The following is a 14,333-nucleotide window of genomic DNA, read 5'->3' on the forward strand; positions in this document are numbered from 1 at the left end:
TCATTTACTTGTAAATAACATGAATTTGTTGCTCCTTTCTGGCATTTGAGAGTGTTGTTGAATGATTTGTGGAGTTTTTCTATCGATAATTGTGAAGTTACCATCTGAAGTCAAGGATTTGAGTATGGAGGGCATGTATGTTTAATAGAATTTTTTTTCATAGAGGTTATGCTACATTTATATAATATTTGGCGATGCTTGTGCTGGTGCAATGTGTAATGTTCATCGATACAGTTTTGGTGGCTTGTTGAATCGTGATTATGTTGGTGTTGGTTGATATGTTGTGATAGTGTAGTATGATGAGTTGCTAAATGCATTTTTTATGATTTCAATGTTGTTGTGTATATGGCTGCACAATTGTGCATTTATTTAGTGAGGCATCCCTTCTTTGTGTTACAGCAGTTACTGGGCTCTGTGTAGTGTGTGTTCGTCAAAATGCAATCACAATGTCGTTTAAGAGCATACATGTATTCCATGGTTGAAGAAATACTGCTTAATCTTATGTCGCAACTGGCCGTAGTTGTCCATCATGTAGCCACAGTTAGGTCCCGCAAGAGGAAACGTAGTTCAACGGTTGAACCCTTTGCTTTGATACAGCGTATGCCTGATCAAATTAAGCACTTAGATAGGATGGTAAATTTTAGTGATGTTGACTGCATAGTTAATTTAAGAATGGATCGCAACACATTCGGTCGGTTGTGCCAATTGTTACGGCAACTGGCAGGCATGAGGAATGGCAGGTTCGTTACCGTAGAGGAACAAGTAGCCATGTTCCTATCGGTCCTAGCCCATCATAAAAAAAACCGCGTGGTTAGGTTCAATTTTTGGCGTTCCGGGCAGACGGTATCACACTACGTACACGTTGTCTTGAAAGCTATCTTGTCTTTACACGTGCTACTTCTCGTTAAACCAAAGCCGGTCGATGAAGAGTGCATAGATTCTAGATGGGGATGGTTTAAGGTAAACTATATAGTTTATGTCTATTTTTTTAATTTACTTTGCACGTGATTCAATCTCATTTTACATTCTACTGCCAATTGAGTGAATTGCTAATGCACTCTTTTGTCATTATGTTGTCAGGGCTGCTTAGGGGCACTGGATGGCACCTACATCGATGTTATGGGGCCAAACAAGGATAAACCGCGATATAGAACCCGGAAGGGACAGATTGCAACTAACACATTGGCGGTGTGCGATCGACACCTACAGTTTGTGTATGTTCTCCCTGGATGGGAAGGTTCCGCCGCGGATTCTAGAGTCTTGCGCGATGCACTCACGAGGGTTCATGGGTTCAGAGTACCTAAGGGTAATCAAAGAGACTAGTTATCATTACAAACGGTTAATTCAAGCTGCATTAATTGTGAAATTTATTTTATTAATCCTCTTTTTGTTAAATTGTATGTGCTCGTAGGCAATTACTACCTGTGCGATAACGGCTATGCAAATTGTGAAGGCTTTTTGGCACCGTACAAAATCGTTATATATCATCTCAAAGAATGGGGCCCTCTTGCTGCTAGACCACAAAACGCCCGAGAACTTTTGAATTTGCGCCATGCAAAGGCACGTAACGCAATTGAACGTGCCTTTGGTATCATGAAAATGAGATGGGGCATTCTCCGAAGCACCTCCTGCTACCCTGTCAAGGTTCAAAATCGATTGATCATGGCATGTTTTGTCATCAACAATTTCATAAGGACTAACATGCCTGTAGATCCAATAGAGCAGCAATTTGACAATCAATATGTGGAAACTGCGGATACTGAATCTGATAATGAGGAATACATCGATGGCGTTGAGCCTTCACCGGAGTGGAACGCGGCAAGGGACAATTTAGCACAGATAATGTGGCAGCAATATCTAGTATCAACTTAAGTTTGGTTGTGCATGTGGCTGATAAAGACTTACTACTTCTTTGATTATATCATTTTGTGTTTCCTACTTATGTAATGCTAGTTTTGAAAACTATAGGTTGTAGTTTATTGTGATCATGAGACTTCTTTTTGATGATTGAACTAGCGTTGATTTAAACTTGTTGGAGAATTGTGTTTATTTGTATGGCAATATGAGTGCTTCAAACTTGAAAATTCAATTGTTGGAGTAAAGTTCACTGTTTTTTTGGTCTTTCTTACACTCTACAGGCATCGCCTACTATGACTTTTCTTTTTGTTGTAGTAAGTGCTGGGATGATTATCTAATTTGGCTCATGACTATGTATTTAGAAAAACAAAAGCCTTTTTTTTTGTAGTTTGAAGTTGGGATTATTACTTTTGTTTTGTCTTGTGGATATGTAGTGAAAACAGCTGATCTGCGTCTGAGCTTGGCTTAGTTTAATTTAATGTAAATTAAAAATTATGATAAAAATAATTAAAAATAAATTATAACAAATAAGTTATGTTAATTAAATTTTTTAAATATAAAACATTTTCTTTTTATTCTCCCTCATCTCCCATTTTTATTAACTTCTATCATTGCCTTCAATTGATGATTTTATTACAAAATTGTCACAAATTGTGTTTTCATATATAGATATAGATTTCCACCTGCTACTTTTTGTTCTTTTTTTTTTGTTTTTTTTTCTTCCCATGCTGCATTTATTTTATTAGAGAACTTCATTAGAATATCTCATTTTCTAAAAGTGGTTATGTGTCAATCAAAGCAATTACTTCTAAACTCATATGTATCTACTCACCCATTTTAATCAAGTTCTGAAATATCATCAATGCACCTGCACCGCCAAATCTTGTAACTTTTGAGTCCAAAAGAAAGCTGCACTAAATTGAATTCGTATTCACCTACCCGTAATTAACCATGTCCAACCGTCACCAAGTTACCTTCTATACAAATTATCTATTTAAATCCATCACTTATGCAGTTGGAAATTACACATCAACAAACCCAAAAAAAAAAATAGTGTGTGAAAATGAAGTTATCCGATGTACCTAGCCAATATTTGTTTTTCTACAACCTCAAATGGGAATCTGCTATGGATGAGTTGCTACTCCGTCGTGTCCTTCAGATGGAGGACGAGTGCTTCCCCATCTCGGCGTATCAGTCTATGCATGCGCTTATGATAAACACTCATTTTGCATTGTTTTTAGGAGTGTTTAAGTGTTCAAAGTGCTAGAATTATGCTTGGTTGTGATATCATTTAGTTTAAGTTTCATATTCTTTTGTGATATTGCTTTTGGGTATGGTTTTGGTCATTTTGCTATAGGTTTGAGTGTTTTGAAAGCTGCATATGGATGTTGAAGATCCAAATATCAAGTTACAAGTGTTCCGGATGCGAAAATCGACGAATCGAGCTTGAAGAGCTCGAGAAAAGGAAGAAACGGAGCTGCCGGCGATCAACCGGCGACCCAGCCGGTGACCGCCGGCTCATGAAGGAAATTTGAGCAGCAGCCGGCGCCCGCCGCGCAGCCCGCCGAGAAATCGGCGTGGCTGGCGATCGAGCGGCGCCCGCCGCGTCATGAGGAAATTTAAAGAAGGAGCCGGCGATCGCCGCCTGCCCGCCGTGCGACCGCCGCGAGTCCGGGTTTTTGAGTTTTTATGCGTTTTACAAAGTCTTTTCGAGCTCAAACTCTGTAGTTTAACCCTGGTACTATATATAGGTCTTCCTTGCACCTATTCAGGGTTCCCAGATTTTATTTTTCAGTTTTCTAGCTTTCAGAATTTCATTGCTTTCTAGTTTTCAAGGCTTGGATCAAGACTGAAGATTCAAGCCGCTACAATCGTTTTTCATTCGGTTTTTATACAATTTAGTTTTTATAATTGCGTTCTATTTAATTATGTTTATGTTTTATTTTAGCATGTCTGGCTAGTTTCCTTTAGCTGATTCTAGGGTTTGTAAATAGTTGATTGAATTTATGTGATTTATTTGTTAATACCTTTGTGCCTTCCAGTTTATGATTCATAATTCCTGGTGCTTATTTTCTTGTGAATTATTTGGCCAATAGTTTGCATGTTTAGCTATTCGGTTTGAGACCTAGCGGAGATAACTGTTTAGCGGATTCAGGAATGTATGATATGATTTTAACCTTGAGACCTAGCGGAGATAGGTGGATCATAGGGAGCTATTCTTAGGAGCTATTGGGAGTTAGTAGATTTTCTTGAGACCTAACGGAGATAGATAATTTACTAATCTACTATCGTTGCTGCTCTAGCGAGAGTAATTGATTAATTAAGTGATCTCTCATCATAACTGGATTAAACTGGTACATAGGATTAATAGATTTATTATGTGGATTTAGTTAATGAATTTACTACCCTAGGATCAGTTGTCTTTATTATTTGATATTTCTTACGTGTTTAGATTTATTGCGTTTTAGTTTTAGTTAATTAAATCTTCTTCATAATCGTTTACCTGCATACTGTGAGAGTCTGTTTAGGGAATAGATAGAGTGATTTCGTTATAATAGTCTCTGTGGATACGATACTCTGCTTGCTATTTCTGTGCTACAATTACACTGTTTAGTTGCAGTTTTTGTTGCTATAAAAATAGTGATCAGCTTACTACCACCATGATCGCCATCAACAAAAAATTCGAGAAAAGCTTGAGTCTTTCGGAAGTCAAAAAACGTATGGAGTTCCTCGAGAAGAGGTACAATACCTTCAAGAAGCTGACGCGTACAAAACAAACTCGCTGGGTCGTTGAGAGCAATGAGATTGTGGCAGCAAGTGAAGTATGGGAGACAATAATCACGGTAAAACGGTGTTTTTGCTATAGTTTTTTCATTTAAGTATTGCAATATGTCTTTCATAGCAAAGTTGTCAAGGTTATGTCATCTGTGTGTTATAGGAGAACTTCTTCGCTGGAGCGTACTTGCGTGAGGGAGAGCCGGAGTATTACACCATGTGCTTGCTCTTCAGAAAGACTGACATCAAGAAAGAGCCGTCGCACACGGTCATACTCATCAGTGATTCGCCGAACCCAACAATCAGCCACACTCTGCAAATAATCTCTTCATCGCCTGATGAGGAGGTGAACCCATCTGCTGCACATAGGCCAAGCCAAGCCGTGCGAAAGTTGTTTGCCGACGATGCTATGTCGTGCGTTGCCCCTATGCCAACAGGCGACAATGTCGGCTCAAACCCACGTCCAAAACTTGTTTCCAGGATGCCGCCGACTGGTTGGCGCAAGCGCCGTGGGGGCAAGACAACCAACGTCGAAGAAAGCTCTTGCGCGTCCTCGAGTCCACGTGTAACACCCCGATTTTCCATAAGATAATATTAGATTATTTTTAGAATATTTGGTAGAATTTATTTAGGATTTATTTGAGCCTAAGATAAATTAGATCTTAGCATAATGTGTCGTTACTCATTTCTCTTCATATTTAAAATTTACATTGACATTTTTTTAAGCATTTTCACAGCATGGGCTCAACAGCATTATATATTGTCATGCATATTATTATTACTTTTCCTAAAGTTGAAAATATATTTTACCTAAAAGTCTATTTAGAATTTATGATATACATATATATATACATATATAATAGATATGTAATTATATTCTTTTAAAATTTCTTATATATAATAGAATTATATATTTATAGCATATATATACATATATACCTAAAGTTAATTAAGTACTATTACGTATGTAGCTATATTAATAAGAAGTCTTAAGTTAATATATAAATAGTATACAAAAAGTGCAAATATCACAAGTAAAACTTATTAAACAAATGCATGCTTAGTCATTAGATACATGCACGTGTTTGCATGGTAAAAACTAATAAGCAAAGCTAGGAAATAGAGTATTGATTCAGCAAAGCTATATAAACATTGACTCAGCAAAGCTACATATTCGCTTATATATATGTGAAATCGGTTGATCAAATAAAATCTCACTGAAACAAATAAATTATGTGCTTTCCTTAAAAAATAGTCGAACTCAACCACTTCCGACTGCATTTTTAAGATGGGTTATATTTTCCAAAGTATGTTTGAGTTATTAAGCTCTCATATTATTAGATGAAATGTGGTATGTCCATAAAATGTTTTCACGTTCTCCTACTGTTTAATGCTCTTATGTTAACAATTGTGGCTTTTAATGGGTCTAACACGCCTATTGAAAGTTGTGCGCACGGTCTTAAGGTAGTGGATTGATCCCCATGAACCTTATAGACGAAATGAGGATTTTGGGTTCGCCCTTAATCTGGTTAGATGGTGTAGCTGACATGGGTTCGTCCCGGGGTCCCATCTAGTTAATGATGAATGAATGAATGATTACTTCCCAGGGGTCGCCCAGGGACTACGAATGAAATGATAAGGGTAACAGTGGTGCTACGGTATGACGCGCGCGATGAATGAAAATGTTTTGTGATTATAGAAGTTAAATGTTTTATTTTAAAACCTTCTATAATTCACGTATGTTCATGGACTATCATATGAAAATTATTATTTCAAAAATGCACGACCCACTGGGTACACTAGTACTCAACCCACAAATCTTTTCAATCTTTTCAGGTTAGTAAGATGGTGGAGACGGAAGCAGCTGTGGCGGGTTGGCTGCAATATGTTGAAATAGCTAGCTATTATATTTTAAAAAAATGTCATATATTTTGAGTATGTAAAATGCTAGTTAAAGATTATATATATGATATTATTATTGTGCAATAATTTATTTATCGCTCGATGGTGAGTGCATGTAGTCGGCTCCTCTTGGACGCTTGACCAAAGCCCTCATGATCATGTTGTGCTATGCCAATTTCATGAGTGAGCTGGTCGGTCAACTCTTTTTGGCGAGCTAGACTCGGTTACCCCATCATTTACCGCTTTATTAAAATTGTAATTAAATGTCCGATTGTTTAGCCGCACGTATTTGTAGACTGGTTCTAAACCACCAGCGTGCTGAGCCAAACTTTCCGACTTTAATATTAAAAATATTGCTACTTAATTAAGTTATCTATGTATTATTATTATTATTATTATTATTATTATTATTATTATTATTATTATTATTATTATTATTATTATTATTATTATTATCCCCTTTCTTTCCCGCTTCTTAAATCCAACCCCTAGTCATGTCCCGGCATTCGTGCCTTCCTTCGGGAATTGGGGCGTGACAAAGTGGTATCAGAGCAGGATCCTGTCGGATCCACGCTCCTACTTTGGTACCCGATTAATATCAGAGTAATATTTTTGGCTTTGAATTAATCAATAAATGAATAAAAAAAATAAATGTGATTGAATATATAAATGCGGCAACCCCTAGCTAGCTATCTCTCCACCAAGGTATGTTATTTTTACAAAAAGCATGAATTAAAAGTAGCATATGTTTAAATAAGCTTATTCGTAAAAGCGCGCAAGAAATGATTTTTCAGGAAATATTTGATGAGTTCTATTTGAGTTTCTCACATGAGTTTCTCACAAGGAATGAATTATAAAATGCATAAATTATTATGCATTAAAGATAGCTTCAAAATGATGACTGATTCTTCCATGCATTATGGTTGGAAAATATGTGATTACTTTTATGACAAAAGAAAGTGATAAGAAAAGGATATAATGAAATGATCCAAATGTTGCATTGGACGTAGTTATGTTAGCTGATAGAGAGACTTATTAAGGATATCTTTTATGACAGCTGGCAACTAGAACCCGAGGTAGAAACAATGGAAACCCTGAGAATGAGGAACTAGTTAATCATATCCCAATTCGAGATACCGAAAATATGTTCAGGAAACAACACCCTCCGACTTTTGATGGCCTAGGTGATCCTGTAGACGCCGAAAAATGGGTTAGAACGATAGAAAGAATCTTTGCCTATATAAGGTGTGACGATAAAGAAAAGGTAATTTGTGCAAAATACCAAATGATCGATGAGGCTGACTTCTGGTGGGAATCAGTCGAAAGAACTATGACTCGGGCACAGAAGGACACTTTGACTTGGGAAAGCTTCAAGGAAAAGCTATTTGAAAAGTTTATTCCAAAATGCTATAGGCAAAAGAGACATAATGAGTTTTGGAATTTAAGGCAGGAAAAGAATACGGTAACAGAATATGATCGTGAATTTAATCGATTGTCAAGATATTATCCACAACTAGTGGATACTGATGAAAAGAAGGCGGACAAATTCAGAAAAGGGCTGCATCCTGATATTGCAATATCATTGGTTAGTCAAGGAACACTAACCTATGCTCACTAACAAGGGCTTTGAACATTGAGTCATTATTACCAAAAGAAAGAGAGAAAAAACCTATACAACAATTTGGTGGAAATATGGAAAAGAGAAAATGGGAAGACGAATCATTCGAAGAAGGAAATTCGAAAAGAAAAATTTTTAGAGCACCACCACCACAACAATCACAACAACAACAACCACTGTTTCAGCAACAACTTCGACAACCGCAACAGCAAAACCAACAATACCCTCAACAGTGGGGATTTCAGGGACAAAAACCTATGTGTCCCCAGTGTAACAAACCTCACTTAGGAGAATGTCGAATGAGGACAAATGTTTGCTTTAAATGTGGAAGACCGGGACATATGGTTAAAGATTGCACCAATAGAAAAGAGTTAAAATGAAGTAAACAACAGTGAGCCCAGTTCTCCGAGTTGAATGACCAAGGTACGCAAATTTCGAGGACGAAATTTTATAAGGAGGGAGGAGTGTAACACCCCGATTTTCCATAAGATAATATTAGATTATTTTTAGAATATTTGGTAGAATTTATTTAGGATTTATTTGAGCCTAAGATAAATTAGATCTTAGCATAATGTGTCGTTACTCATTTCTCATCATATTTAAAATTTACATTGACATTTTTTTAAGCATTTTCACAGCATGGGCTCAACTGCATTATATATTGTCATATTATTATTATTTTTCCTAAAGTTGAAAATATATTTTACCTAAAAGTCTATTTAGAATTTATGATATACATGTATATATACATATATAATAGATATGTAATTATATTCTTTTAAAATTTCTTATATATAATAGAATTATATATTTATAGCATATATATACATATATACCTAAAGCTAATTAAGTACTATTACGTATGTAGCTATATTAATAAGAAGTCTTAAGTTAATATATAAATAGTATACAAAAAGTGCAAATATCACAAGTAAAACTTATTAAACAAATGCATGCTTAGTCATTAGATATATGCACGTGTTTGCATGGTAAAAACTAATAAGCAAAGCTAGGAAATAGAGTATTGATTCAGCAAAGCTATATAAACATTGACTCAGCAAAGCTACATATTGTGAAATCGGTTGATCAAATAAAATCACACTGAAACAAATAAATTATGTGCTTTCCTTTAAAAATAGTCGAACTCAACCACTTCCGACTGCATTTTTAAGGTGGGTTCTATTTTCCGAAGTATGTTTGAGTTATTAAGCTCTCATATTATTAGATGAAATGTGGTATGTCCATAAAATGTTTTCACGTTCTCCCACTGTTTAATGCTCTTATGTTAACAATTGTGGCTTTTAATGGGTCTAACACGCCTATTGAAAGTTGTGCGCACGGTCTTAAGGTAGTGGATTGATCCCCATGAGCCTTATAGACGAAATGAGGATTTTGGGTTCGCCCTTAATCTGGTTAGATGGTGTAGCTGACATGGGTTCGTCCCGGGGTCCCATCTAGTTAATGATGAATGAATGAATGATTACTTCCCAGGGGTCGCCCAGGGACTACGAATGAAATGATATGGGTAACAGTGGTGCTACGGTATGGCGCGCGCGATGAATGAAAATGTTTTGTGATTATAGAAGTTAAATGTTTTATTTTAAAACCTTCTATAATTCACGTATGTGCATGGACTATCATATGAAAATGATTATTTCAAAAATGCACGACCCACTGGGTACACTAGTACTCAGCCCACAAATCTTTTCAATCTTTTCAGGTTAGTAAGATGGTGGAGACGGAAGCAGCTGTGGCGGGTTGGCTGCAATATGTTGAAATAGCTAGCTATTATATTTTAAAAAAATGTCATATATTTTGAGTATGTAAAATGCTAGTTAAAGATTATATATATGATATTATTATTGTGCAATAATTTATTTATCGCTCGATGGTGAGTGCATGTAGTCGGCTCCTCTTGGACGCTTGACCAAAGCCCTCATGATCATGTTGTGCTATGCCAATTTCATGAGTGAGCTGGTCGGTCAACTCTTTTTGGCGAGCTAGACTCGGTTACCCCATCATTTACCGCTTTATTAAAATTGTAATTAAATGTCCGATTGTTTAGCCGCACGTATTTGTAGACTGGTTCTAAACCACCAGCGTGCTGAGCCAAACTTTCCGACTTTAATATTAAAAATATTGCTACTTAATTAAGTTATCTATGTATTATTATTATTATTATTATTATTATTATTATTATTATTATTATTATTATTATTATTATTATTATTATTATTATTATTATTATTATTATTATCCCCTTTCTTTCCCGCTTCTTAAATCCAACCCCTAGTCATGTCCCGGCATTCGTGCCTTCCTTCGGGAATTGGGGCGTGACACCACGCAAGTAAATTGAACCCTCTGATGGTGGTGTTATATGGTATAAGTTAAGATAGTTTTTGTGTGTGTGAAACCTCTATGACTATGAAAATAACTCCACCTGAATGTCTATTTTAGGATGCAGCAAAAGGTTTTTAGTTCTTGTTGTTTAATCCTTATCTTTTGTGGGCTTTTGTTGTTCATTTGGCATAGTTCTTGAAGCCATGAACAATCATGTATATATATGGTTATGAAATCTACTGTGTACTATGATTTGAATGCCAAAATGTTGAATCGAAAGAAGATATAGCTAACCTAACAATTGCAATCATAAGAGATACATTTCATTAATACCAAAACTCCTCTACGGTGCCAAAAATACCAAACCACAAAGTAACATATATATATATATATATATATATTTAGGATATCCTCTATTTGTGTTGATCGACCTTTTGTAAGATGCCATATATCTCGAGCGTACCATATTATCTATGATGCCATATATATATATATATATATATATATATATATATGGCATCATAGATAATATGGTACGCTCGAGATATATGGCATCTTACAAAAGGTCGATCAACACAAATAGAGGATATCCTAAAATGAGTCACAAGAGCTGTTACGTAGCCTTCATACTTGCTATAGGTTTTAATCACAAAAGGGATATTAACATCAACTACTTTGCCAAATTATAATTTGAACCTAGTTTAACTTCGACTCCAGCAGATACGCAACGTACTGGGCCTTAGCATCCTCCGACAGCCCGATAAATATCTCAAGACGTTGCACCTTATCAGCCAGCATTTCGCACACTTCGAACTTCTCCTTCGTGGACAATCCAGATATAGCCCCAAGTTTCTCAAATATGGTCTGCCGAGCTTGCCCAAGGTCAAATTCATAACCGATGCGAGTTACAAGGTCCCCGAGCCTCAGTCCAGTGTCGTGACCAATTTCACCAAGCACATCACACAATCTATCAAACTCATCAGGCGACTTGCGTTTCTTCTTGGAACCACCTCCTCTGTTGCATTTTTTCTCAGTCTGGCAAACACTTACCTCTGCCTCGTCGGTTGGAACCTCCTCATCAGCTGAATTGAAATATGCCCCACGGTCCTCCTGCGCAATGTTTTCAGCAGTGTACATGTCATGAACAGCTTCCATTAGATCTTCGGCTTGAACTCCATTGGCCCTATCTTTTCCAAATATCTCCTTCTAGTCATCGAGCATGGGCCAGCTCTTAAATCGCATGTTCAGAGCATTTTTATCCTTCTGCACGCAAAGGAGACATCAACATACATTTCATTCATATATGGAATGCAGTGTCAAGAAGACAAATACCTTGACAATTAGCTCCCATTGGTCGTTGTCGCAGTCGATCATGAAGGTGCCTTTGTGATTGAAGCCTACACCGCTGACATCAAGCATCCCTAAGAGGGAGTTGTAAGATTTTTTCCAAGCACTGATCTTTGAGTTAATGTGGGGCATGCCTTTGATGTCAGTATCTGGAAATTCCTTACGGATTGACTCCTCAAGCTTGGTCAGATAGCCGCCCCTAAAGCCATTGTCTGCCTTCCAGCCTTGAGCAACGATTTCCTTCAACGATGCCAGCAATATCTCCTCTTCCCTTGTCGACCAGCTACGACGGGTCTTGTCCGTCTTACTTACCCTGCCTCGGCAACCCTCGGTGCTCCCTGCTTGCATATCTTAAACCACAGTTAGTGAGCATACCATTAAAACATGTGCAGTTGCATAATAAAATCGACCCAAGCTTGCAAATGGTGAGGGCACAACAAGAGGGTTGGCTGTCGGGGCTCAAACACGCTGTACACTCAATCATTTTTTTTGTCCACAGATACAACATCACATGATTCATATCGAAAAATTCCAGATTATTCACAGAATAAGGAGAAATCTATAAAGACGACCCAACAACTACCGATAGGTAAGCAAAACTCTACACACGAAGGCGTCATATACAAAGAAATTGCTCCATAAACTATAGGTAACCTCAAGATACCGTAACAAAATTTCCCTTGTACACCCGAACTAACCTTGTTGCCTCGCATTGCTTGCCATGGATGTGTCGAACAGACGAAAAATCCCTACCCCGATAAGCAGCGACAAGTGCCCAAAATCCCTACCCCGATAAGTAGCGACAAATGCCCCGTTGCAGATTCTTCTTCTCCGTTATTCAACTTGGCGCCAAGGTCTGTGTTGCCTCCATGAGCAGTGAATGAAAAATGGGGGGAATTCCTATTTAACAAAGAAAAATGGGGTGGATTTTCCCGCTATAATGACCTAGTGACATGTGAGGGTATTTCAGTATTTTACAAATGGAATTTAAGGGCAAAATAGGGCATTCAAATTATAGTGTTGGTTGTAATGGAGGCTACCAATCAGCCAAGTTGGTATTTCAATAATTTAACGTTGCATATCAAACATATACGTCCAGCATCATATCAATGCCTCTAGCCTGCAAATTAATCCTATTTTTAGCAACATTGACTAAACCTAACCACCTACTCAAACACCCCCTAAATAAATAAAATATTTTCATACACAACATAAATAAAAAGTTGTAAAATTTTAACGAGGAAAGAGAAAATAAAATATTTAAATTTTCATAACTAATTTATCTTAAATTCATTTTTGATGATTTTGATATCATATTAAATATTTTGTCACGAACTTAATTTAAGATGCATATTAAATATTTCTTCATAAATCAAAATTGACGATGTTTAGAAAAGAATAAATTATGCAAAAAAAATTAGAGATAATAATAATGAAAAAATTGGTGAGAGAAGAAAAAGAGAGAAAATTGAAGGAAAAACTCATCTTTTATATATTATATAGATATAGATTAAATATTTTAACTTCGACTAAGAAGGTGTTTGGCTAAGCTTATTTTAAATAGCTTATAAGCTCTTGGAGCTTATAAGATGTTTCAAGAGCTTATAAGATGTAATTTTTAAGAGCTTATAAGTTGTCAAAGTGTTTGGATGATTGAGCTTATAAGCTAGAAAGATAATTTTTTTTGCTAGAGAGAGAAAATATTTTTTTAGAGAGAGAAAATCGAAGAAAAATGAACTTAAATGATATATGATGGAAATAATAAATTATACATTGAAAAATATTTGTAAAAAGATTGTTGCATATGAGATTATACAAAAATAAGTTGAAGTAGATGAACTTAATTTTTGGGGAGCTTATAAGCTCTTGGAGTTTATTTTTGGAGCTTATAAGCTGTTGATGAGCTTATTTTGTCAAACACTTTAAAGGAACTTATAAGCTCTTAAACAACTTATAAGTTATTTTGAGGAGCTTATAAGCTCAGTCAAACACCCTCTAAGCTTGGTTAAGGTGAGCGAATGAATTCTGAACATTTCAATGCTTAAATTTATCAGTACCTGACTCCGCTCGACTCACGTTCCATGCCCAAGAGGTTAAAGTTATTTAAAGAGTTATTGGGTTAATGGTTGTAACTTTATGAACTTGAGTTTCAATTAAAATACATGAAGTTGATGGATTTCTACCACTTATTCAACTAAATCTTTATATATATAAAGAGCAAAGTAAATGTAATTTCATTCAATTTGAAGGACATAATTGGAATTGGAAAAAAAGCACTATCTACACTAATACCTAATGCCTAGCCGAATATTTCAATTGGAAAAAAAAAAAAACTGCCCATTATTTAATGATACAATTATTGTTCTTCCTTTTCTATTTTCATTAAATTATATTTTAGATAAAATATGAATTATACATCTTGATGGAAGGTCATGAAATTACCTTTAATTTGATATATAATATGTAAAAAAAAAATTAATATCAACAAGTTATA

At 35.9% G+C, this 14,333-nt stretch overlaps 2 protein-coding genes across 3 annotated transcripts; one reads left to right on the forward strand and one right to left on the reverse strand.

Moving 5' to 3' along the window:
- Positions 1 to 420: 420 nt before the first annotated feature.
- Positions 421 to 1,872, forward strand: LOC131008156 (uncharacterized). The gene is made up of 3 exons (XM_057935050.1): positions 421 to 960; positions 1,081 to 1,306; positions 1,412 to 1,872. Exons 1-3 carry the CDS (start codon positions 436 to 438, stop codon positions 1,870 to 1,872), a joined length of 1,212 nt encoding a protein of 403 aa, XP_057791033.1. The 5' UTR covers positions 421 to 435.
- Positions 1,873 to 11,014: 9,142 nt separating this feature from the next.
- On the reverse strand, positions 11,015 to 12,714 carry LOC131012964 (uncharacterized). Of its 2 annotated transcripts, none has more exons than XM_057940949.1 (3): positions 12,538 to 12,714; positions 11,825 to 12,189; positions 11,015 to 11,755 (listed from the first exon to the last, which is right to left on the reverse strand). In XM_057940949.1, the coding sequence occupies exon 3, from the start codon at positions 11,645 to 11,647 to the stop codon at positions 11,189 to 11,191; it is 459 nt and encodes a 152-aa protein (XP_057796932.1). In that variant the 5' UTR covers positions 11,648 to 11,755; positions 11,825 to 12,189; positions 12,538 to 12,714; the 3' UTR covers positions 11,015 to 11,188. Both variants share the same exon structure in this region, with proteins under 2 accessions (XP_057796932.1, XP_057796933.1).
- Positions 12,715 to 14,333: the final 1,619 nt, after the last annotated feature.

The sequence above is a fragment of the Salvia miltiorrhiza genome, chromosome 2 (genome assembly GCF_028751815.1).
Source record: "Salvia miltiorrhiza cultivar Shanhuang (shh) chromosome 2, IMPLAD_Smil_shh, whole genome shotgun sequence".
In the NCBI taxonomy this organism is placed as follows: Eukaryota; Viridiplantae; Streptophyta; class Magnoliopsida; order Lamiales; family Lamiaceae; genus Salvia; species Salvia miltiorrhiza.